Source organism: Lissotriton vulgaris, chromosome 2_1 (genome assembly GCF_964263255.1).
Source record: "Lissotriton vulgaris chromosome 2_1, aLisVul1.2, whole genome shotgun sequence".
Classification (NCBI taxonomy): domain Eukaryota; kingdom Metazoa; phylum Chordata; class Amphibia; order Caudata; family Salamandridae; genus Lissotriton; species Lissotriton vulgaris.
Genome location: NC_141687.1, coordinates 143,163,609 through 143,188,978, shown reverse-complemented (window position 1 = coordinate 143,188,978; position 25,370 = coordinate 143,163,609). Strand labels below are relative to the sequence as shown.

Sequence of the window (25,370 nt, the reverse complement as noted above, 5' to 3'; positions counted from 1 at the left end):
TGTGGCTCTTCGAAAAAGGAAATTTCATGATTCTTAACTGTGTTAGGGAGTGCTACGTGGCAGCTACTAGGTCAGCACTTGAGGTTATAATTGACCACTCAACTAGGGCCAGAGTTGACACTACTACTTTCTTGAGAGGGGTGACTTTGTGGTAGATCTGCAATTGTGCTGCTTGGTCTTGGCTTCTTTCTTTATGATTCTTTTGAAAAATACTATTGCCTTGATTCATAAGCCAACGATGAAGCATTGTTTGAAAGAGTGATGGTGCAGTACATCTTCATGGAGTGTAGTTTTACTTTATCTGAAGTCACTTCTTTCAAATTCCGCACGCACTCCCGTTTGATCATTCAAGGCCAAAGGATAGGCAGAGGGGATACTTAGTTACCTTCAGCATGTTGGTTCTGATGTAGACTATGTTCTCTCTTCTTATTTTTATCACCAGCGCATCTCCCCTCTCTGTCCATGGATCGTCAAATTCCTACTTTACTCTGAAATTCTGAAACTGAAACTCTTTTGGCAAGGATCTCACGTCCAGTTGGTATTGCACTTTGACAATATTATACATGAGCCTTAAGTGGTGCCGTTTGGTACCTTGAAAAAGTATAGAAACAGTGTATGTGATCCAACCTTTAAAACCACAGTTTTCCTCTGAATGGAGAACCAAAAGGGTTTGATTTCCATGTACCACTTTAACATATATTGAACTTTTCATCCTAGAAAAATTACTCACTCCAGAATGATTCAGCATACAAGGTAATTATAGCTATTTTGTTCTAAACATTTCCTGAGAAAATACCACTTATGTACCTGCACTGTGCACTGCCGTTTATTTTATTCCTTTTCAATCTGCATGATTGTTCAATAAAGTATGCAGTGTATGACTTACATCATACTATAAGTATAGGAAAAACATATGTTGCCTAAAAAATGTGGCTTGATGGAGTCAAATATTATTTTAAATATTAATTTTATCTCCAGAGTATTTTCCATTTCTGGTACTGAGTGGCTTTTCTTACATTTATATTAATTCCTATTCAGTTTTACTTTCATGGCATGAAATAATTTGTTCTTTCGTTCAATTCTCTTTTTAGGAATGCCGCTGGATGAATGCATCACTGCACTATATAAATCAGCAAGTTGCAGACTTATCAAAGGCCCTGGTGGCTGGTTCATTTGCACTTCCAGAACATCTGTCTATGACAGTGAAAGCCTTGCAGAAAGGAGATCTTCCACAGGCGTGGCTGCATCCTCATTGTAGACCCTCATCGCATTCACTGCTGAGCTGGCTCACAGGTACATGTCAGAAAATATAGGCTGCAGTAAAACATCTTTTCTCTCCCCATGTCTTTTAGTTCTATTTTATGTATGCAAACTCCTGCAGGATACTAAGCTAAATAACACACATGTGAATAAAATGTGTATGCAGTGATAAAAGGGCAAATTGGAAAATGGCTCACACTTTTTGGTGCTCCTGAAGGAATATTGGAAAATAAAATTGTTCCTACTTGGCTGGCCTAAATACATTTAGTTTAATGTATTTCTTAGAAAGAAATCAATGACAATCAATTCACTTTTAAAAGATTTATTGAAATTTAGATATTAGACAATAGTTCTTGAATCTGAGAGGAAAACGCTCCTTATCAGATAAGAACTATGAATGGAAGGTACAATAATAGCAAATACATACATCCCGCGCCCACAAACCTTTCCTAGTAATAACTGAATTGAAGTATATTGCCGGCCTCGTAGTATCTCTCTCCTCTTAATTCCAAGATATGCACATTATGAACTATCAACTACTTTAAATCATTTATTGTCTTTTGCTTATGTATGCTGTTGTATCCATTCTCATGCACAGCATTCGTTTGGATAATCATGAATCTACGGCCTGGTTGCATAGGTGTCCCGCATTGTGATTGCATATCTTGCATTGATTTGCACAAATTATCCTCCTCCTGTCCATCATACTTCTGTTTCCAAAACTGATTTGACTTTTCAGTCATTCACCTGTTAACTTAAACAACAGTCGGTATTGGTCAGGCAATGAATGGTAGAAGAGATGAACATTTGTTACACTCCTGTTACCTCCTGCATCCTAACTGGTTGAACCATCCATTGTGTGTTTCTTCCCATCAGTAACTGCATCTCCTGTTGAGGTATGTGATGAAACCTCTGATCCACTAACACTTCTACCTAACCTTCCTGTAGTTCTCTTTTTTATTTAACTAGGCTTGCCATATTTTCTTTGGCATATTGGTTTGTTGGCACTTGTTTATGAAAATGAGGGTCCTTTAATTTATGAAAATGAGGGTCCTTTAATGTACTGTCTAATCAATCGAAATCCACCAATGAGTGTGGTCATCAAATCAATACATGTAAATATCGTGAAGCACATTAGGCTTCACAATGAAGACAAAGAGTGGTTACGATTTCAAATCATAAAGATTTATTAAAAGGTTAAAATGTTTACAGACCCAAAATAATCTAATTAGTGTCAATCAATAATCATTACATGAATGCATTAGTAAATATAAAGTTCAAACAAATCTAAGTCATACAGGTAACAGGACAAATTAAAGTCGCCTCAAAGAAAGTTAAGTAAATTAATTCTCTCATGAAGAAAGTAATCTCTTCTTCTCTAATCTATCTTGAACGTCGACAAATCATGTCTAGAATAGATCTGAACTCGCGTCTACAATACACTAGCGTACAACACACAATTCTAACATTTGACACACCTGCAGTTAGTTTTTCCACACAGCGAATCAATCATGTTAAAACATAGAGATACAATCTAAAGCTTATTAGTTTCTCAGTATACAGCATTTCTACGCATCCTGCACACTTAGCGGGTCATTACGATAAAGGCGTGTCCACCACCGACAGGCTGTCGGAGGCGGTCTCACCAGCAATGGGAAGGCCATTCCCCGCCCGCCACATTACGATGTCTGGCAGTTCCATGGCAGACTGCCAGTCATCCGACAGTCTCCTTGAGGCCGCTGGTGCGGCGGAGGGCCTCCCAATGCTACCAGGCACCACCTTAGGGATTAGGATGTCCCTCCTGCCAGCCTTTCCAGGGCGGTTCACTCGCCATATAAAGGCTGGGCGGGATGGACATTGGGGGCCCGTAGCAAGCCCCCTTTGCCATCGTGCACATTTCTTTGGGTGCTGGGGGCACCTAAGGTGCCTCCGTACATATCCCTGAACCAAGTTACAGGCACTGCATGGTGATACCCCAGGTTGCCTACAATGTTTTATGATGCTGCAAGGTTTTCCTTGTTTGCAGGGTTCAAAATTGCATGAAATGGGTCCATCCTTTTTAGGTGGGGCCTGTGCATGTGCACTCCTATAAAAGATGTGGCAGCTGTGTCATTGTGCCTGTTATTTCTTTATTTTTTAGCTATGCAGTGCAGCAGCCACAATGCTGTACATAATAGCTACAAATAGGTCTTACAGGCAAGACCCTATTGTCTTTCCCAATTTCTGTTTAACTTAAATTGCTTCAAACGGCTGCCTTTTCGTTTGGTTTACAGTATGCTGTATCACGCTATGGGGTTAGGTGACAGAGAAGCATGAACATTTATGATGCTATCTTATTAGTGTCCAGCTATGACTAGTTTTGATTTTCAGTTTATATTAACACAAGATGTAAGTACATATTTAGAGCTGAAGCGAAGTGTCAGCATTTTATGGTGAATGGGTGTGAATATACACAAATGTCTCAAATGTGTTTCCCACACTAGCCTGCAATGTTGGATGTTAGGCATGTATTCAAGGACAAAACTCCTGGAACTGTCTACTAACCTCTCCAATTGTTTCTCCAATGAATGCAGACATTTCTAAACGGTCAGAAATAGTGCAGTCGTAACCGACATCTCTGCTCATAAAGTTCCTCAGCTCCTTGTTTTGTGAATCAGAATCTAGGAATTCTGTACATTAATGAAATGTTTTCCTTCTGTTGGATGTCGGCTGAAAATGTTTTGTGGATTGGGCTTCTAGGGCCATATTACTTATATACTGATGCCAAAAAGTGGTCACTAATTTTTTGCAACTGTGTTTACTTTTGCAATTGAGCTTATGTAACAATAACCCCCAGATGCATCAAGAACCCATTTTGCCATTCCTTAATAGCGAAAAATAACGATTCGCTATTAAGGAATAGCAAAATGCGATGCATGAAGAAATCACTAAAAAAATAGCAATTTCTTAAAATTCCTTAATTGCGGCTCGCAACCTGCGAGTCGCAATTAAGGAATACCTCCCCATTCATTCCTATGGGCCTAGAGGCCCATAGGAATGAATGGGAAGAAATTCTCAATTTGCGAATCGCAATTAGCGAATCGGAAATTAAGACACCCTGTTGCACCCCTGAAATTGATCTGTGCACATATGTTGTGCAACATATGTGCACAGATCAATTTCAGGGGTGCAACAGGGTGTCCTTTGGACACCCCTGAACCCTTGAAATCGCATTCTTAATTTCCGATTCGCTAATTGCGATTCGCAAATTGAGAATGTCTTCCCATTGGGAGTAGGTAACGGATCAATGGTTTGCAGATTTACAGTTCGCTACCTGAGGCCCTGCAAGAAATAAAAAGGTGGAATACATCGATTTCCTCGGGAGTGTTTCCGGATTGTTCGAAACATGCCACACTGCTTCCTCTGAAAAAGAAAGCGAATGGAGATCCGGAGGATCTTAGCAATCTGCGACCAATCTCACAATTGGCGGCTCCTGGCAAAATGTTGGAGAAACTGATCTAACGACAACTAAATAGGTTTGTGGAGGACAACAAAATTCTGCATGAAACCCAATCGGGCTTCATGGCAGGTTTCAGTACTGAGACCGCCCTGATTGAGGTGGCCGAGTCAGTTAGGTGGTCGTTGGATTCAGGAGCATCTGCTATGCTGGTGCCCCTGGATCTATCGGCCGCATTTGACACGGTTGACCACGGAAGGCTTCTGCATCGATTGGCGGAGGTAGGACTACAACACCAGGCGCTCAGCTGGCTTCACTCTTATTTGTCTAATAGATCCCAGAAGGTAGCATTGGGGACCTTTGTGTCCAAAGCTAGGCGCCTGGACTGTGGAGTACCACAAGGCTCGGCACTCAGCCCGCTGCTTTTTAACATTTATTTAGCCCCACTTTTTACTTTAATTTCTAACTGGGGTGTCACGGCAATTTCGTATGCCGATGACACCCAGTTAGTCTTCCCCTACTCGGAGGCATCAGAGGCAGCATTTGCTAACTTCAAGGGATGTCTTCGTGACGTGGCTAGCTGGATGAACACTAGCAAGTTGAAGTTGAACGCCGAAAAAACCGAGGTGCTTTTCTTTGGGAAAGGCCCTCACCCCTCTGCGGAACTCTGGTGGCCTACAGAGATGGGCGCGGCGCCTACTCCCAGTACTAAGGCTAAAAACTGTGGAAAATTAATACGGTTTGGTAAACATTATCTGCGCCATCTTGCCTTCTCTCCCGATGCCACACTTTTTGTTGTGCACACCCGCCATTTTAGGTACCTTGGGCAGAACCACCCTCTGCACGCCACTGACCCCCAGCACGGCTCTTCGCCCTCACAAGCACCCCCCCACGCACTGGTCACCCCCGCTCTCTCATGCATGGGCCATAAATCCTCCCCATCTGCGCGGCTCTGCCTCGGAATCCTATCCTGTTCCCAGCGCGACACCTCCCTTCATCCCTTTCATAGTTCCAGGTCCTTTGATACAAACCCCCTTTTCCTGTGTGCCCGTTTGTCTTCCTCGTTCCCAGGCCACCACCTGGCCCTGCGGATACTGTTTATTGCCCCCCCGTACAGTAGGAAGCCTCTCCCCATTAAGGACCCTCGAATTGATCAAAGCCCCCACCCTATGAGATCCGATCAACCCCACACATTCCGTGAATCGGCGGAATGTCCAGCTGCGCGATAATCATCACCTGTTGTGACCGGGGTGGGGACTTCAACTGTAAATGTGTGTGGGAACGGGCCTGAGGGGGAGATTCCGAGGATGTCCTTTCATACTTCAAAGCATTGCAAGAATGTGTTACATGCAATAAAGATCATAAACTTGTGTATAAGAGGCCAGGCCTCAGAGATGCGGTTAGAGCACCTCGTGACGATACTTGCTGTCCGAACTGATGTGTTTCTCCTCCGGAGAGAATAAAACTTCTGTTTCCTGCCTTCCAGTCTCCAGCGCCTGCCTCTTTGTTTGGTAATCTTGAGTGGGTATAGAGGCGGCTAACGCCGGGCAACTTCGGAAAAGGTCTTCTGCCTGTACCTTTTTCAACAAAACCTGGGAGTACAGTGGGATGATAGCTTATCCTTTCTGCCCCATATTCAACAGGTGGTCGGAGGATGTTTAAGTAAATTGAGAAACTTACGGAAATTTCTCCGGCTTTTGCCAGAGGGATGCCGTAAAACGGTAATCCATGCTATGGTCACCTCACGGCTGGATTATGCGAATGGTTTATACTTGGGCCTTCCGAAATATCTGATCCAACGGCTACAACCGTTCAAAATGCGGCTGCGAGACTGGTAAAGCGTATTCCATTCAAGCAACGTGTCTCTCCGCTTTTGTATAGACTACATTGGCTTCCGGTAGCTAGCAGAATTAAATTTAAGGCCCTAACCCTGGCATTTAGAGCCTTGCATGGAACCTGTCCCTACTACCTTAAGGCTCGTCTCCCCAGATATGTTCAGACGAGACATCTCCGCTCCAACTCCTTGCTCCAACTCTGTGTCCCTCGAGCTAGGCGTGCCCGTATGGGGGGCAGGACCTTCTCAGCCAGCGTGACGAAGCTATGGAACACTCTACCGCTGGTTATACAGTTGGCACCATCTGAAGCCACTTTCAGGAAGCTACTGAAAACGTGGTTTTTTGAGCAATGAGCGTCCTTCCCTCTGCCTCATCATGCGTTTGTTTGCACTGCACACTTAGCGCCGGGTACCTCCAGGTCCACGCACTCAATTCAGCGATGACATCACGGACTTCGTCAGCCCACACGCCCTCGCCTCCGAGAACTACATTCTTTCAGGAGACCTCAACTGCCACCTTGAAAACAAACACGACAGCAACACCACCACCCTTCTGGACAACCTGGCCAATCTCGGACTCAAACAACTTGTTGACACCCCCACCCACACAGCCGGACACACACTCGACCCCATCTTCACCTCCAGCAAGCACATCTCCTTCGATCGCACTACAGCTCTCCACTGGACGGATCACAGCTGTGTTCACTTCAGCTACAAAACCACCCTGACCAACCGTCCACAACCTATTCCTCGGAGAAACTGGAACAAAATCACCTCCGACCAACTCCTCACATCACTCAACCAAAACCCTCCCACCCTCTCAATGAACCCAAACCAAGCGGCCACCAACCTCAAGGAATGGATTACCCACAGTGCTGACGAATTAGCACCCCTGAAAAAGCACCAGATGAAATCTGCCAGCAAAAAGGCTCCCTGGTTCAATGACGAACTTAAAAAATCCAAGAAGCTATGCCGCACCCTGGAGAAGATATGGAGAAAAAACCCAACCTCCGACAACATGGCCTCCCTCAAGACAGCCACCCGCAAACACCACCAACTGATTCGATCCACCAAGAAATCAGCATTCAAGGATCGTCTCGACAACAACACCCATAACAGCAAGGAACTCTTCAACATCGTCAAAGAATTCACCAACCCCACCGCAGCATCTAACGACATCACTCCCTCCCAAGACCTCTGCGACGCGTTATCCTCCTTCTTCTACAACAAAATTGCCGACATCCACAACAGCTTCGAGAATACTCCCAGCGATCAACCCTCCCCACCCCCCTCAGATCCTACTCAGCCAACTAACAACCTCATCTCCTGGAACCCAATCACCACTGAAGACACCATTCGCCTCATGAACTCAATCCACTCTGGCTCGCCTACCGACCCCTGCCCCCACCACATCTTCAACAAAGCTGACTCCATCATCGCACCCCATCTCCGTGATGTCATCAACTGCTCATTCAACTCTGCCACCTTTCCAGAAAGCTGGAAACACGCCGAACTCAGCGCCCTTCTGAAGAAACCCACAGCAGACCCCTCTGAACTTAAAAACTACCGACCCATATCCCTCCTCCCATTCCCGGCCAAAGTCATCGAGAAAGCCGTCAACAGCCAGCTCGCCGCCTTCCTTGAATCCAACAACTCCCTTGATCCATCTCAATCCGGATTTCGAGCCAAACACAGCACCAAAACCGCCCTTATTGCAGCGACCGACGACATCCGAACACTCCTGGACAACGGAGAAACAGTGGCCCTCATCCTACTCGACCTATCCGCCGCTTTCGACACAGTCTGCCACAGCACCCTTATACATCGCCTCAGCAACATCGGCATACAAGGAAAAGCCTTGGATTGGATCATCTCATTCCTCGCTGGGAGAACTCAAAGAGTCCGACTTCCCCCGTTCTACTCAGAGGCCACCGAAGTCATCTGCGGCGTACCCCAAGGATCCTCACTCAGTCCCACCCTCTTCAACGTCTACATGAGTCCTCTCGCCTCCATCGCGCGTCAACACAACCTCAACATCATCTCTTACGCCGACGACACCCAGTTAATCCTCTCCCTCACCAAAGACCCCAACACCGCCAAAACCAATCTTCACGAAGGCATGAAAGAAGTAGCTGAATGGATGAAACTTAGCCGCCTAAAACTCAACTCAGACAAAACGGAGGTGCTCATCCTAGGATCTTCCCCCTCAGCTTGGGACGACTCTTGGTGGCCTTCCGCTCTGGGCACAGCTCCCACACCCACAGACCATGCACGTAACCTTGGCTTCATCCTAGACTCCTCTCTCTCGATGTCCAGACAAGTCAACGCAGTCTTGTCCTCCTGCTTCAACGTACTTCGCATTCTCAAAAAGATCTTCTGCTGGATCCCCCTCGAGACAAGAAAGACTGTCACCCACGCACTGGTCACGAGTCGACTGGATTATGGTAACACACTATACGCCGGAATCGCAGCAAAATTACAGAAAAAACTCCAGCGCATTCAGAACGCGTCAGCGAGACTCATATTAGACATCCCTCGCCAAGATCACATCACCGAACATCTAAAAGACCTCCACTGGCTTCCCGTCAACAAAAGAATTACTTTCCGCCTTCTCACCCACGCTCACAAGGCCCTCTACAATCTAGGACCCGAATGCCTCAACGCTCGACTGTCCTTCTACAAACCCACCCGCCAATTAAGATTGTCCAATCAATCCCTCGCCGCAGTCCCGCGCATCCGAAAATCCACCATGGGTGACAGATCCTTCTCCTTCCTGGCTGCCAAGACCTGGAACTCACTCCCCACCCACCTCCGCCTTACTCAGAACCACATCTCCTTTAGAAAAGAACTTAAAACCTGGCTATTCGACAAATAATGAACCCCTTCCCCTAGCGCCTTGAGACCCTCTGGGTGAGTAGTGCGCTATACAAATGCCCGAACTTGAACTTGAACCTTGACACCTCTACTGAGGTAACTGTACGCGCTTTATAAAACTCTGTATTATTATTATTATTATTATTAATCCACTGATAAATAGCTTGCCGAGCTATAGGAGTGCGATCCTGTAATCATTTCTTTGCCCATTTTTTAACTTGGAAAAACTTTTCTGAATCACAGGCAAAATGGTTTGTGCAGCTGCAAACACTGTTTTCCACAGAATTTGAGGGTTTGTGACTGGAAGAAACACTTTGTACATCTGCCCCTTAGTCTCCAGTGGAGCTGCTCATAGCCAGATGGCCACAGCGAAGTGGAATGCCTTGTTCATTTAGTGGTCTGCTTGTCAAAGAGAGCACAACGATTTGAGTTAGGCCGTCCCATTGCTTTTGCTACCAGACAAAACAATTAATTACTTCTGCAATGCCAGTGACAAATGGTAAGAAGTAGCCAAGTGACAGTAATTACAGCATCATATTTTCTGTTAAGTCATATCAATCTTAGTGGCGTCTGAGTCTGTTTACAAGTACACCTACAAATAATAAAAGAACAATTGCCATCGGTAAATCTGCTAGTAAAAATATGTGCCTGGTTCAACACCGAGTGCTTTCAAACAAAAGGGCCATTATGTTGGCTCATTAACTTCAAGGGATGTGTTATTTAGCAATTTCTCATTAGCCTTCCATCTTTATTCATTGTGCAAGTAATTGAGGCATGAGTTTGTTTTCCCTGCCCACCTGTGTAACTGCGCTCCTCGAACACTGGCATCATTAGGGTCTGAGGTTGTGGTGCCAGATGGCCCGTTAGCTTACATGCCAGAATTCAGACCTAGCTTGAATGTTGGCCAGAATGTTTTTATTGTGCTGAGTATGCCGTAAATTCTGTAAATTAGCTGACCCTGTCGGGGTTTCCATTTCTCGAAAAAGAGGGCTAGCACCTGAGCTGAATACTTCATGTTCAATTATCTTCAAACACAATCTAATTAGTTCACTTGTCTTTATGAAAACAGAAATTGTATTGGCTAAGGAGAAAACACATTTTCCGCCTTTGTCAATGTACTTGTCAGGTGAGCACGTCTTAAAATTAGAAGTTTAGTAAAGCCTGCTTCATACATACATTCCTGTTGGAAACATTACGCCTGCCCTGTTTTGAAAACGCCATGATCCTGACTGATGCTTTATTGGGATAACAAAAGATGGCTCAGTCAGATAATATAAACTAGAAAGACATTCGGTTGCTGTGCAGTACATTATGATAAATTGTTTTGCCAAAATGTAGCTTCATTTTGAACTTTGTGTACAGTGACTCCAATAGGAAGGCGAAAGGAGATAGAGACCCTGTAAGGGAGCTACCACACCACCAGATTGAAGACACACTGAGAGCACCCTCACATTACTTTTGGTAGAATGATCTGAGCAGTCGAAGCTCTTAAGGGCGCATGAGTGTGGATAGGGTCGGGTGTAGCTGAACAGCAAACAGTAATACAATTAAAGAAATAAATCTCATAAATGCTCAAATCAAGTTGTAATAAATTGAAGAAATATGTATCAACTATATGCCACAAAACGAAGAAAATCCAATAACATTATTGAGAAAAACGAATCATTCTTACAACAAACACTGAGAAGGAGTTCTAATGAAAGTCGTTTGGGAATGTAAAACCCTTTGCAGAAAGTAGGGATCAGGAGAGACAGATCTATGAGTGCAGGCACTCAGTTTGAATTTACCTTCGGGCGTAAGATGTATTACAAAGAAAAAAGGACCGTCCTATAGTTCGCCTTGACATTGAAAGTGTGGGTTTCATAACCCCTATAGATTAAGCATAGTTGAAAGAAAACAACTTAGGCCGAGTTTATTTTGGTGACTGAGGTTGGAAGCATGATCATCGGACGTGGATTTAGTTTTTGCTCATTTTCATCTATAGGGTGGATGCCTAAAGATGTATGTGGTACAGCGGACATTACTAATGACGTAGATTTTACAAATGCTGTCAGAGGTGCCCCATTCTTCAAAGCCTGCCATCAAAGTGCTCTTGTTCGGGACTTCTCTTTTCCAGGAACGATGCATATTTGTCGAATCGGGTTTGCAGTGTTCTTTCTACAAAATTGGGTATTTCTCTGTTAGCAGTCGTAATAGCATGCGGAAGTAAAGAAGACAGTATCCTACTGGAACCTGGTGGGTCATCAACTCTTCTACTAAAATGCCATGCCACATAGGGCACATTATCTCCTCGATTAAAACTGGTTAGCTCTAGATCCTTGCCCTGTCAAAACTCTTCTTCCAGTTATGGATATTTTGTTACCTGCCATTACTCAAATCTGTAACGGCATGTTCAGATCTGGGATCTATCCGGAAATCCTGAAAAAAACCCTCCTCAAACCACTTTTAAAAAAGCCATATCTTGATAAGGATGACCTAAAAAACTACCGACCGATAGCCAGCCTTCCATTCCTGGCAAAGGTAGTAGAAAAAGTGATGAACTCACAGCTGTCTGAGTTCATCGAGGAACATCACTTACTGGACGATACCCAATTTGGGTTCCGTAAGTTCCATGGCACCGAAACCGCCCTGATCAAAGCGGCGGATGACATCCGGGTCATCCGAGATCAAGGAGGAACTGCAGTATTGGTGCTGCTTGATTTATCTGCAGCCTTCGACACAGTCGACCATTTGATCTTGGTCAACCGTGTCGAAAAAATGGGCATTCAACAAGTAGCCAAAGATCTACTGGCCTCGTTTCTGTCAGGCAGAACTCAGGCCGTCACTTTGGGCTCTTTTCAATCGACTAATTTGTCGCTGCCATGTGGGGTCCCGCAAGGCTCATCCCTGAGTCCGACACTTTTTAATATCTATGTGTCGGACCTAGCCAATATCATCCGAGCACACGGGATGAGCCTTACCTCATATGCAGACGATACACAGTTAGTCCTGTCCATTAAAAATAATGGACAAAAGATGGCCGATGGTTTCAAAGAATGTATGTTGGCAATTGGTGACTGGATGGCCTCCAATTGTCTAAAACTCAATTCCTATAAGACGGAGGTTGTCATTTTTGGACAACTTACACCTAGCTGGTCTCCCGCTTGGTGGCCTGCGTCTTTTGGAACCCTGCCTAATCCCACCTCTAAGGTAAGGAACTTGGGAGTTGTTTTCGACGACCAGCTCAACTTCGTCGCCCACGCCAACCAAGTAGCATCTTCTGCCTTTCATAAACTGCGCTTAATAAGGAAAATCATCCCCTTCCTTCCTGAAAGTGCCGGGAAAACTCTGGTAAGCTCTCTAGTGCTGTCCACCCTGGACTATTGTAATGGTCTTTTTGCTGATGCCCAGATTAGAGTATTCAACAAAATGCAAACAATACAAAATGCGGCAGCAAGACTACTTGCCGGAATTCCTAAACATAAGTCCGCCAGAGATACCATCAGAAGACTTCACTGGCTTCCAATTAGAAGTAGGGTCAAGTTTAAAACTCTTTGCATTGTATACAAGTTCCTCAAAGATCAGCTGATCCTTTACCGCCCCCCCCAGTCGACTGCGATCCTCTACCCTTAACGACTTAGTGGTGCCCCGTACCAGGCTGTCTCCTGGGGAGACCGTCGGTTCCTGGTTTCGGCTCCAAAGCTGTGGAACACCCTACCTCAGTCAATTCGGACCAGCACTTCATTCTGGTCCTTCCGTAAACATCTAAAAACCTGGCTCTTTAACCAGTAATGTCTCAGATTATACATTTGCAGGTGAGTGTATGATGCAGAAGTCGCAGCGCCGAGACGCCCAAGGGCATTTGTTCGCGCTTTATCAAATCTCATAATTAAATAAATAATAAATAAATAAACAAGTTGTGCAACTAGACACACATTTGTTCCGGTCCTCAAGTTAGTAGGGCAAAAGGAATTCTCTTCAAAGGACTGCAGTCTCCATTCTCCAGGACCGTGCATCTATGAGAGATAAGAGCATCCATGTAACATTTTGTTTATATTGCTGTCAGACCCCAAGCAGACCAGCAATCTTCTGCTCCTTATCACTTTTTTTGTATAAAAAGGCCTTTGATGTCATGAAGAGCAGAGAGTTTCTATCCCAACTCATGTGTGTACAGTATCAATATCTGTCTTCAGCTTGGTGTAAATACCCTCCCATAACATTTCATTTGATTGAGATAAACATCCTCTAAACCTCTTTGATTCTCACCTTACACCACAGGGAAGGGGTTTCAAATAGTGAGGAGATGATCACAGTGGATTGCGTGGTTGTTAGAACTGGGGGTCTCTAGTTGGCAATGGCTTGCACCTTTGTCCAACTAGGGACCCTTGCCTCTAGTCAGGGTAAGGGGGTACACTCCTAAAATAACCCATGCTCAACCCTGTGGTAGCTTGGCACGAGCAGGAAGGGTTATCTCAGAGGCAGTGTGTAAAGCATTTGTGAACACATACAGTAATACAGTGAAAACACTACACATGGACACAACACAGGTTTTATAAAAAATAAGTATTCTTTATATAGACTTAACACAAGACCCAAACGACAAACGTACCAAATAGGGTATTAGGAAAATGACTTTAGGATGGTAGAAATAACTCAGTTCACTTTAGATGGTAAATGCGACATGTTTCTCACAAAGTACCTTTGGATGCTTCACGCAAGATACACAAAAGGTTTGCAGGGAGAATGATGCGTTGGTTCCTTGCTTCAGGGGTGGCCATGCGTATGCTCCTCTGTGCTTGCTCAAAGTAGGCAGCGCGTCTGTTCCTTATCGGAGAGAAGGTGATGCGACGATCTTGTGCTGCGTCCTGGTTGCGAAGCAACAAAATGGTGCCGCGATGTGACGATCCGGTGCGATGCGACAAATGGCGTCTTTGATGCAATGCGAGGACGTGAAGGCGATGCGTGCATGCCCGACGGCCGTGAGGCTACTCTGGAACTTCTGAGCCACAACAGGCCCTGCAACACACTTCTCCGGTGATGCGATGGCGACCCTTGCGGTGGCGACCCGCTTCTCCGGGGACGCAACATCAAACAGCTGAGACAGAGACACGCTTCTCCGGTGATGTGACAGTGAGCCTTGCGGTGGCGACACGCTTGTCCGATGATGCAACGACAACAGCTGCAGATGCAACACGCTTCTTCTCGTTGAGTCGCACTTTCAGCTACCAACAATACGCTGGCTTCTGCAGACAGAATTCCCAGCAATGAAATTCAAGGGGGAGCTGGGAGTAAAGTCTTGTATCCCTCAGTCTTCAGCAGGAAGCAAGCACAGTTCAAGCCCTTGGAGATGCTTCTTCAAGATGATGAAAGTTTCAATAAAAGTCTTTCTCCTTTCCTTTGCAATAAAGAAACAACTGCAGGCCAACCCTAGAAAAACCACTTCCACTTCAGCAACATATGCACAGAAATTTACAGCAGTTGTTGTGGGCTTAGAAAACATTATTAAGATTTTACTGGACAACACCAGCACCATCCATTATGTGAACAGAAACAGCAGTGTGGAAATGTGGGCCTTTATGTTGAGAGGCGAGTCACCTGTGACAGTTGGTGCAGTGCCAGGTATTTTTTCCACTAGCGCCTCATCGTGCAGGTTCCCCCAATGTGAGTGCTGGTGATATCAGTCTCTTCACTTGAGGATCAGAAGTGAAATGTACCCCTAAGTAATGGAGGTGATGTTCTCCCGATTGGGCTGTCCATACATGTACCTCTTCTCCACAGTTCAAAATACGAACTGTATTCAGTTTTGTGCCATACACTGCCATCTGAATGTTTCTCTAGGGGATACCTTCAGGTTCATCTGGTCTTGGGATCTGCCATACATGTCCACTATTCTACTTACATCAAAAGTCTAATGGAAGGTGCAGGAGAAGCAAGCACATCTAACCCTGATCACCATTGATGGGCTAAGGAGTGTAGGAAGCTGGCTCTCTATATAGTGCACTAAAATGGAGTACCCTGTGCAGATAGTCCAGTGAGATCCAGATTAGTATACAGAAGCAAAAGTAGATAATACTAACGCTCTATTTGAGGTAGCGTGGGAGAGCAGTTAGGCTTATCGGAGGGTAGTGCTAAGCATGTGTTGTACTCACAGAGGCAATGAATGATACATTTACTCAAGAATAAATCAGAGACCAATTTATAAAAAATAACACAGGTTTTTATATAATTTCTCTTACCAAGAACTTCATTCCACAGTAAGTACTACTCAAGATATGAATTTTTCAAGTTTGCCTGGCACTGTACTGAGTTGGACAGCGCCAATGGTGGCACCGCTAGAGGTCTGACCTAAAAAAAAAAAAATTTAAAACATTAACTTTGAAGCTAGCTCGGAGTTGTGTTGACCATCCTGCCTGAGGCTGAGATTTCCGCTTTAAAAGAAGTATTTCGATTTGCAGAAGACTATGCTGTTCACTAGAAGGTCTGTTGTGTCTGCATCATCAAGATGACAACATTAAGTAAGCCATACTTGAACAGCATTCCAGATGTGCTCAGTTTATTTACTGCTGTGTCATTTGCTTACTCCCACAACCGGAATAATTCAGAAAGGAGGAATAACTGGATCTCCCTTTTATAAGGAACTAGAGTGGCTGTCTCTTTTGGTGAATTTGATAAAAAGCTAAGGTTTTTTTAACGCAAAAACAAAATATCAGTACAATGACTCAGTATAAAGAATGCATATTAGCAAGTTAACAGGTAAGAAGACAAACTTCACTGAAATCGGAACAGGATCAAGTGTTTGGGAGACAGGCTCTGGTGTTCTATCACTGCTGGTTTTTGGTCTTCAACACCTCCTTTTTCAAATCGTGATGAGCGTCTCTCAGGCTGAGCAAAGGCCCGTCTGACAGGCAGGTATCATGGCAGGGTCAGGCAGCCAGGTGCTTTGACGCGCTAATTTGATGTGATTTGCAAGCAGTGACATCAGTTTCCAAACCCTAGGGAGAGCTACCTCCTCAGCTTAATCGATGGAGTCGACGCTGGGCACTTCAGGTTTAAGCCATGTAGTGCCCGAGGCTGTTTGTCCATCACTGATGCCTCGTATCATCCTTCCCTAACTCATCATAAAGTTGGGTAGAATCATCAAGTCTCAATTACCACATTCTTTTCTGGCATTGGCAGGAAAAGGAAGTGGTGGGATCTTCTGTTTACTGCTGCCCTCCCAAAGCCTCCAGCATATTCCAAAGGTGTTGTGTTTCTCCTCACGCCACCCGCTGGTCCTGCCAACACTGCCTGGACCAGCAACTGCCTTATTGAATGCTTCAGTGTATGTGTTTGTATGAATGTAAGTGTGCTTGCATGCCTGTGCTGTGAATAAGTGATACAGGTGTGCATGAATGTGCTTATGAATTGGTGGATGTGACAATGTGCATTCTTGTGAATTTGTGGGTGTAAGTGCGTGAATGCATGTCTGCTGGTGAATAGATAGGTGAGTGTGCACAAGTGTGTTCCTGTGAATGTATGGGGGTGAGTATGTCTGCAAATGTGTGCTTTTGCATCAAAAGGTGTGGGTTTGTATTTACATGTGTGCTTGTGAATGGGTGGATGTGAGTGGGTACGCTTGTGGTTGGGTGAAAGTGAGTGTGCACTTGTGAGCCTGTCCAACCCCTCCAAGTTACCATACACCACTGGAGATAGGATATTGATACATTGTTATGATAAAGGGTTGGTGCACTAAACCCCATAGGCAGAATATGGTTGCAAAGACTGACCACCAAGAAGAGGAACTCACAAATGATGTGATAATGTATGGGAGAATGAAACCAGGCATGTTCTTTTTATATAGATACAGGTAGGTGATCCCTTGATCTGGATACCTTTTGTTTCCCAATCCGTTTGCTCATGTACTATTGAAGGAGGAGAAGACATGGCCAATCTTGGAGGAGACCAAATAGGGGTATGAACTACTAAACTGGCACAATGAAAATAATTGTTTTTTCTAATGATTACTTGTTTCAAAAATCAAATAAAATGTTTTTGAAAAAAAGTAACCAGTTTCCCAAACTTTAAAATAAATCACAACAGAACGCTTTATTTTGATGCACCTATAGTACTTGTTTAGTGTGGACCCAGCCCGTCGGGCTTTGGGGTGGTGCACAGTACTTATGCGTAGGGCTATATAGTTGTTTATAATACGAATGCAATGCCTGGGTCCCAGAGGTGTCAGCAGGTACATTGCAAAATCACAGCGTGGTTCTGCATTGATTTTTAACCTGTATAATTCTTGCCTATTGAATGCATTAATTACAAAAGTGCCTCATCCCTCTGCTGGCAGTCAATCACTATTGTGTCTCCTGTCATATATTTTATAAAGAATGTTCACAGTCTGTTTTCTTCTATCCAGATCTGCAGTTGAAGCATAGTCAACTAAAACAGTGGTTGAAGAAAGGTCTGATGCCTTTTGCCAACGGTGAGAAAGGAGCCTTGACAGCAATTCGCCCTGGTGGCCTGGTTAACCCAGAAGCCTTGTTTGTTGCAATGAGACATGAATATGCCCTTCAGCATGGATACCTGCTGGATGAGGTATGTTTTCTTTCTATAAAATACTTTTGTTGCTTGCTCAAGCAAATGTGTTGGCACAGCTGCGGTGCATAATTGAAATATCCCCAGATACTGGTCTTAAACTCCAGAAATTACAGCACAGCATGACAGAATCCAGCGATGCTTTTGGAATTACAAAATTTGAAGGAGTCCAGCATGCCAGGAAGCCAGTGGTGCTTTTGGTATGACAAGATTTTAAGAAGATCAGCATGCCAAGAATCCAGCGGTACTTTGAAATGTCAAGGGAATATGGAGTCCTGCATTCTAAGAATCCAGAGGTGCTTCTAGAATAACAAGACGTTAAGAAATCTGATATGTCAAGAATCCAGAGGTGCCTCTGGAATCACATGATATTATGGATCCCAGTTTGCCACGAATCCAGAGGTACTTCTGGAATCAGAAGATATTATGGAGTCCAGCATGCAAAGAATCCAGCAGTGCTTCTTATATGTCAAGCTATTATAGAGTCCAGCATTCCAAGAATCCAACGGTGCTTCTAGAATGTATGTATGTATGTATGTATTTATAATCTTTTATAGCTGGTATCTATCACCCCACGGGTATCCTGGCGCTTTGACTGATGAAAATCCTGCCATACATCCTACTGGAATTTGGGATTAAGAAGATGCAGTCCTAGGAAAAAGATGTGTTTTTAGGAGTTTCTTGAAAGAGAAAAAGTCTTGCGTACTTCTCAATCCTAACGGAAGAGTATTCCATAATCTGGCTGCCGTAAAGCTGAAAGATCGTCCGCCCAACCGAGCTCTCAAGACTTTAGGCACCACAGCAAGATGAGCGGAAGCCGAGCGAAGGGATCACAAGTCATTAAGAAGTCCAGCATTCCAAGAACCCAACAGTGCTTCCGAAACGTCAGGATATTATGGAGTCCAGCATTCCAAGAATACAGAGGTACTTCTGAAATCACAAGATATTATGGATTCCATCTGTGTTTCACGAATGACAAGGTATAAAAGACACCTGCATTCGATGAATACGGTGGTGCATCTGGAATCACAAGATATTATGGAGTCCAGCATTCCAAGAATCCAGAGGTACTTCTGAATCACAAGATATTAAGATGTCCAGACAGCCATGTACCCAGCGAAGCTTCTGGAATAACAAGGTATTAAGGAGTCTGGCATGCATTCTAAGAATCCAGCTGTGCTTCTGAAATTTCAAGATATTATGTAGTCGAGCATTCCAAGAATCCAGAGGCGCTTCTTAAATGTCAAGATATTATGGAGGCGAGCATTCCAAGAATCCGAGGGTGCTCTGGAATAACAAGACATTAAGGAATTGACATGCCAAGAATCTAAAGGTGCTTCTGGAATAAACAGCATATTATGGAGCTCAGCGTGCCAAGAATCCAGCTGTGCTTTAGGAAGGAATCTTAAGGTGTTATGAGGTTGTTTGTAAAGCTGTATCCATCCTCAAGTTTAAAGTGTGATTCTGAAAACCTGGGTGCACACAATGTGTCATCTGCACACACAAACACTCTTTAGGCGTAGAATTGGATCTCTCTTTCAGTCACATCTACAACCTAGTTTGTAATTCCCTGTAGATAAACGACAGCCGTAAAATTAAGTTTTTGAGACGCTAGCTTACTCCTTTTACAAACCACAAAAAAGAGTTAAAATGTGTAATTCCCAAGAGTGAGGCTTTGCAATTCTAGATTCTAGATTTATTCGTTTTATGTGAATCTGATCCTTGAAGCGCAATTACCTCTTTTAAAACTTGAGTGTAGTGACTCCCTTCAGATATCCAATCCCACTTCCCTACTCAAATTCAGTATTTTTTTAAAATATGATGGATGAACCTAGAACGAAAAATAGCGCTTCACTATTGCATAAACCATTCTTTGCTCTCCCTGCAGGTGGTCCTCCACTGTCAGATATCTGAATATCCAGATTACAAGCCCGAAGCTCAGGGATATCCGCTCTGCCTTGAAAGGCTTGTCATGCAGAATGCAACATGGGATTTCAAGCGGAATCATCTGAAGGAGTCGAGGTAGTGTACGCTGTTAAAATGATGAGCTGATCCGACTTTAAAATGTGGCTGCAGCATTGCCGCTCTTCAATATTCAGAAACCATGCACTTAAAGGAGACGCAGGTGCGCTCCCTGTCTCTCCTCTATCCCCGTCTCTCTCCTTCACTCTCTATCCGTCCCTCCTTCTCCCTCTCCCTCCCACCCTCTGCCCCTCTCTCTCTCTCTCTCTGTCCCTCCTTCTCCCTCTCCCTCCCTCCCTCTGTCTCTCTCTCTCTCTCTATCTGTCCCTCCTTCTCACTCTCCCCCCTCCCTCTGCCTCTCTCTCTCTCTCTCTCTCTCCCTCTTTCTCTCCCTCTTTCTCTCCCTCTCCCTCTCTCTCGCCATCCCCCTCTCTCTCTCCCTCTCCCTCCATCTCCCTCATATTTAATTCAGTTTGGATGTTTGTGAAATGCTGCAGTCATAGGCTTCCATGCATTTGGCACATTTAGTTTTGACTTTCACCATTAAAAGAGTTGGACTAAACTATCAGATTACACTGGTTTGTAAAATGGAAAACCCATGATTAGTGTGTAGTGCCCTTGGTGACTTAGAGCCATTTGATATTTTTAGATTTGTAAGATTCAAATTATCATAAAAGCCTGAGGCATCTGACAAAGGTGGGGATGGGAGAGGCTGAGTAGGGGCCAGGGGAAACGATGGAGGGGAGAAACAATCAATATGACTTAATCAATACATGTTAAAAGTTTGGGGTCCCACACAGAACAAAGCTTGTACCAGGCCTCCTCTATGGCAAATGTAGTAAAAAAGTAATGTTGCTAATAAAAGGTGAAGCCCTGATGGACGACTCTTCACTGTTGCAAGATCAGTATGATATTGGGAGGCCATTTTGAGGAATCTTGGTGCCTGTTTGTGAACACATCACCTGGCTTGGCAGTTCAGGCTGGACTGTTCCCAGATCTGTCCATCATCTCCTTGTGTTTGCTTTGTTTGCTCTAAGTTGGCAGGATATGCCCAGACGCGGGTCCCTTGCTCACTTTGCCACTGGATTCAAGCTAGCCTGGCTGATGACGGCTGATTAGCCAGAAACCGGTCCCAGGATGGTTGTGTCCCAGGACCTGGCTTGGCAGTTCGGGCTGGACTGTTCCCATGAGGCACAGGGTCAAGACTGATTTGCATATGGTTGGGTCTGAACTGGGGTGGCGAAGTGAGCTATAGAATGATGATGGATTCAACCCAGATCAGTGACTGGGGTGAGTGTCTGGAAAGTTTCAGGACTCGGTCCATCATCTCCTTGTGTTTGACTTCTAAACATTTCCCAAGGGGCCAAAAATAATATTTTGGGATTTGACCAAGGGCCTTATTGAAACTATCAAAAGAGCAAGATAAATTCATTAAGATGACAACCATTCAAGCAAAGTAAGATTGAGAACACCACAGATATAAAATATAAAGAGTCTGAGACTACATTTTCTCTCATTAAATATTATGATGCTTTATGTAAGCACTAACAACATCTTGTTCAAAAATGGGTAAGCGTCAATGGCATTTTCAAATGAGGTTCTGGGAGATCTTTCTGAAGAATGTATTTAAATGTTTTAGGCAAAATTGTCTTCTATGCGGGGTTTCCATGGTTTTCATACTTTTTCCTAGCCCCTATTTTTGCTGGTATTAGGACACTTTGCACTGTGATACCGTGTGTGGGTCTTCCCCTAAAATAGCACTATTAAAATTGATTTCACCCAATTGACTTATTTAACTTTCGCATAAAGCCATAGCAGACAGCACAGAAAATACACCGCAAACATGTCAGTAAATGTAACATTTGGACTTCAGTGTTTATGAACATTACATATATACACGAAAAAATATGTGGCTGCCAGGAGCACCACAGTGCAGTAGTTGGGCAGTGGTTTAGGAAATTGCAGTGACAAATGGAAAGAAAAACTACTGTTGCCAAGTAGGAACAACTATTTTTGAATATTACTAAGTTGCTAGTAAAGTGTGCCTCTTATGCCCTCAGGGCTGGATGCATAATATATAACAAGCATTTTCAATGCAGTAGGTCTTGCATTTGTGAGCGTTTAAGCTATTGGCATTGTAAATGACAATGCCTTTTATTTATGTGTTTTTAAAAGCAACACATATGAAAGGCATTGTTCTTTTTAATGCAATAGCTCAAACTCAAGCAAATGTGTGGCCCTTTTCTTTAGACACTACTCTCGTATTCAGGTTACAGTGAGCAGTATCTAAAGAAAGGGGTGTGGCCAACATTAAAGTGAAAGCGCGTATGGGGAGCTTTCACCCAAAGTTAAAAAAATAATAATTAATGTAGAAAGGTTCTCTAGCACGGCCGCTAAAGTGAAAGTGGCCTGCGCTGTTACATAAACAAATAAATAAGCGCAGCCGCTAATATGAAAGTGGCCCGTGCTGTCAAATAAATGATTAAATAACAAAGCCACTAAACTGAAAGTGGACCGCGCTGAAAATGAAATAATTAAATAAGTGCGCTTGCTCTAGTTAAAGTGGATCGCACTGTTATTTAAATAAATTCCTTACTAAAAGCGTGCAGCATGAAGTGTGCTCCGTAGTCATGGGTGGAATAGGGGAAGATCATCAAAGGAAATAGTGCTCACCATCTTATAAAGCAGACCGTGTATTGACACAAGTAAAAAGTTGAGTTGTTATGGGAGGTTACAAATGCAGACAAGGTGGTACCAAGGAGGGACTATTACGCCTAATTACAAATGAAAAGCAACGATTTCACAAAGACAGTAACAGGAGCCGATTGAAAAGATGGACCTGAAATGGGCGGAGCTTCTATGCCTAACCTTAATACAGCATGCCTTGCGGTGCCAGCGCATGCGCTGCCCAGGCTCGACCTAAAAAGAAGTTCACTACATATTCATAATAGTTTGCCCTCACACTGACTAAATACCTAAAAGTTGTTTTCGCAGTGTAAATTAAACTATATTTTCTCTGTACAGGCATAGATGTGATTAAAATCTTTGTTTCACTTGCCTGCTTGGGATAATGCTAAGAAATTATTACTCTGTGCTACCTGAGCCAAACCGTATTTAGTATCAAACAAATTTATCCAGAGCACTCTCAAAGTTAAGTCTCTGTTTGAAAAGTTCAAAAGTTCCTTTATCTTGTTTGACACAAGCACCAAGTCCAAATTCAAGATTCCATATCTCGGAATGGATGTTCCAACAACTTTTATTTCTTATGAAGTTCAATCATAAATAGTTGATATCTTTGAACGATGCAGCCAACACGTGTTTCGTCGTGATTTTTATATACACATTGACTTCCTCAGGGCTCTAGAATCCGTGTATTCCTCAAACAATTACTTCTTGTCCGTAATAGGTGCCATCAGAGCCATCTAGTCCACAAAATAGTCCAAGTCCTTTCTCTGTAATTTCAATAGTATGTGGGGTACATCTTATCCACTTGTATATTGTTATAATCCAAAATCTAAAATACAAACCGAAGTAAAGTCCTCTCTTCTTCACTCTTTGTGCACCCCTAATTTTGCCTCTCAATTCATCAAGTTCTCAAATTCTCAATATCTCTAATCAAGAGCGGTAGCGAATATCTTCGCGTCCGTAATTCGGCGTTGTGTGTATTTAGTATCAGTTTGTTAGTCACCCCCAACCCAGAGGCTTAAGAGAATTGATGGGCCTGCTCCCAGAGGCCATTGGTGAGGTGTTTGGCAAAGATGTGGTGTTGTCAACGACTGGCCATTTAACAGGGATTAGCTATCTGTGTGTCTGACAGAAACAGTTAACATACCATTAAGAAAGATAGCCTTCACACTTTGACACTTTGACTGGGGATTGCCAAATTGGGTTGGTGAGATCTGCTTATGTTCATTCCCAGAGCCCTCCCATACTTTCTGGCTCTAACCAAGGGGGCGGGGGGGACTATTGTTTGAATCTGACAAAAGGTGAGTGGTTAAGGGAGAGCCAGAACCCCTTCAGCTAGAAGATAGGGTTAGCCATTTTGGGTTTATGGATTTTGTGATGGGCAGAGGATGAGAAAGCAGACAAAATTTGATGGGAAAAAGTCTCCAATTACGGTTGGGTACACAGGATAAGACTGGCACCTTACAAACACCTTCTCAGACCACTCATAGAAAACAAAGAACAACTGTGAAAGGAGCCCTGGCTGGAGAGAGACCTAGTGCCTTGAAACCTGCCCCGTGAAACTGAGAGATGCATGAGTGACCAGGCGGAACTTTCCCAGCAGTTAGAGAAAAGTGAGACTTCTGGAGGACAGGGAAAAGAGGTTCCCCCCAGGTCAAGGTAGCCAAGAAAATCGGGGTTGTACAGCTCTGACTTTTACACCATTTTGGCCTTGTGGAGCCCTGTCTGCCAGCCTGCCATCCTTGGCCTGATGGATGATGTTGACTTGATCAGGGTATAATATCTCGGACCTGTGCAAGAAAGCACATTTCGACAGCTTTTGCTGCTAACAACTTCAACAGAAGATTGACAGTGATGTGCTTGACTTCAAAGGACTCTCACTAGCAGCAGTCTTGAAGCTTGCACTGCTGAAATTAATTGGGCTCCAAAAAAGTGATGTCTCAAGGTAAAAACTTTCCATAGTGATGACATGCTTGGTATATCTATCCAGCCTCCGCTTCATCTCTGTTAGCTGGAAATCGCACGTAGGGTCCCAGTCAACATCAAATTCATAAATTTCAGGTACCCTTAACTTTTTCTAGATGCTTTATACATTTTAAAATTCAAATCTTCAGTCCAGGTTATGATATTTTAATTGTTTAGGTGTCTTTTTGCTTACCCTTTTTTCAATTTTTTTTATGTGGTTTGGGAATTATTCTGTGTTCTTGACTTTAGAATTATTGGTACTGCTTGAATTTAACTAATTTCTCTGAGGAATTGCCAGAGCTAGAGCAAAGTTTCACTGACACTTGCGTTGAATCCTTACCACGTTTGTTTATTAAATGGGTAAGGGCTACCTCTATCTACCCTCTTTATGACAATGAGCAAATATAAAATAGAATATTGTAAGTGGAGGTCATCTACCTTCTTTATCCAAAGTGAAGAGGACTTCAAAGACAACTACGAGGTAGAGTCAATATAGAGTTTGGGGACCCACCCAGACTTTTTATTTTTACAAAAATGCAGGGCAATGCTGCATTTTAAAGTAGAAATCGCCCCTCGCACTGTAAAAAGATAATGTGATGAGACACTTACCTAGATCTCCTATACAAAAGATCTGCCAGGACTCCTATTGGAGAACTGGGCCTTATGGGCCTGGCGGCGCAGGGCACGCCTTGAATCCCCGAGTTCACCTGCCTTGTCGAACAGAGACATGAGACACTTCGTTGAGCGTGGAAGCCAGGTTTATTAGCTGCAGCTAAGCACAGTTATCCCAGAAGTTAC

General features: G+C 43.8%; 1 protein-coding gene across 1 annotated transcript in view; it reads left to right on the top strand.

Moving 5' to 3' along the window:
- LOC147729701 (dynein axonemal heavy chain 17-like) overlaps window positions 1-19,986 on the top strand; it is a 1,258,223-nt gene extending 1,238,237 nt beyond the window's left edge. Inside the window, exons 48-50 of the mRNA XM_086954021.1 lie at window positions 1,092-1,293; window positions 17,782-17,960; window positions 19,849-19,986. Of these exons, the coding sequence (XP_086810147.1) occupies window positions 1,092-1,293; window positions 17,782-17,960; window positions 19,849-19,986 (519 nt within the window). The remainder of the gene's footprint in view (window positions 1-1,091; window positions 1,294-17,781; window positions 17,961-19,848) is intronic.
- Window positions 19,987-25,370: the final 5,384 nt, after the last annotated feature.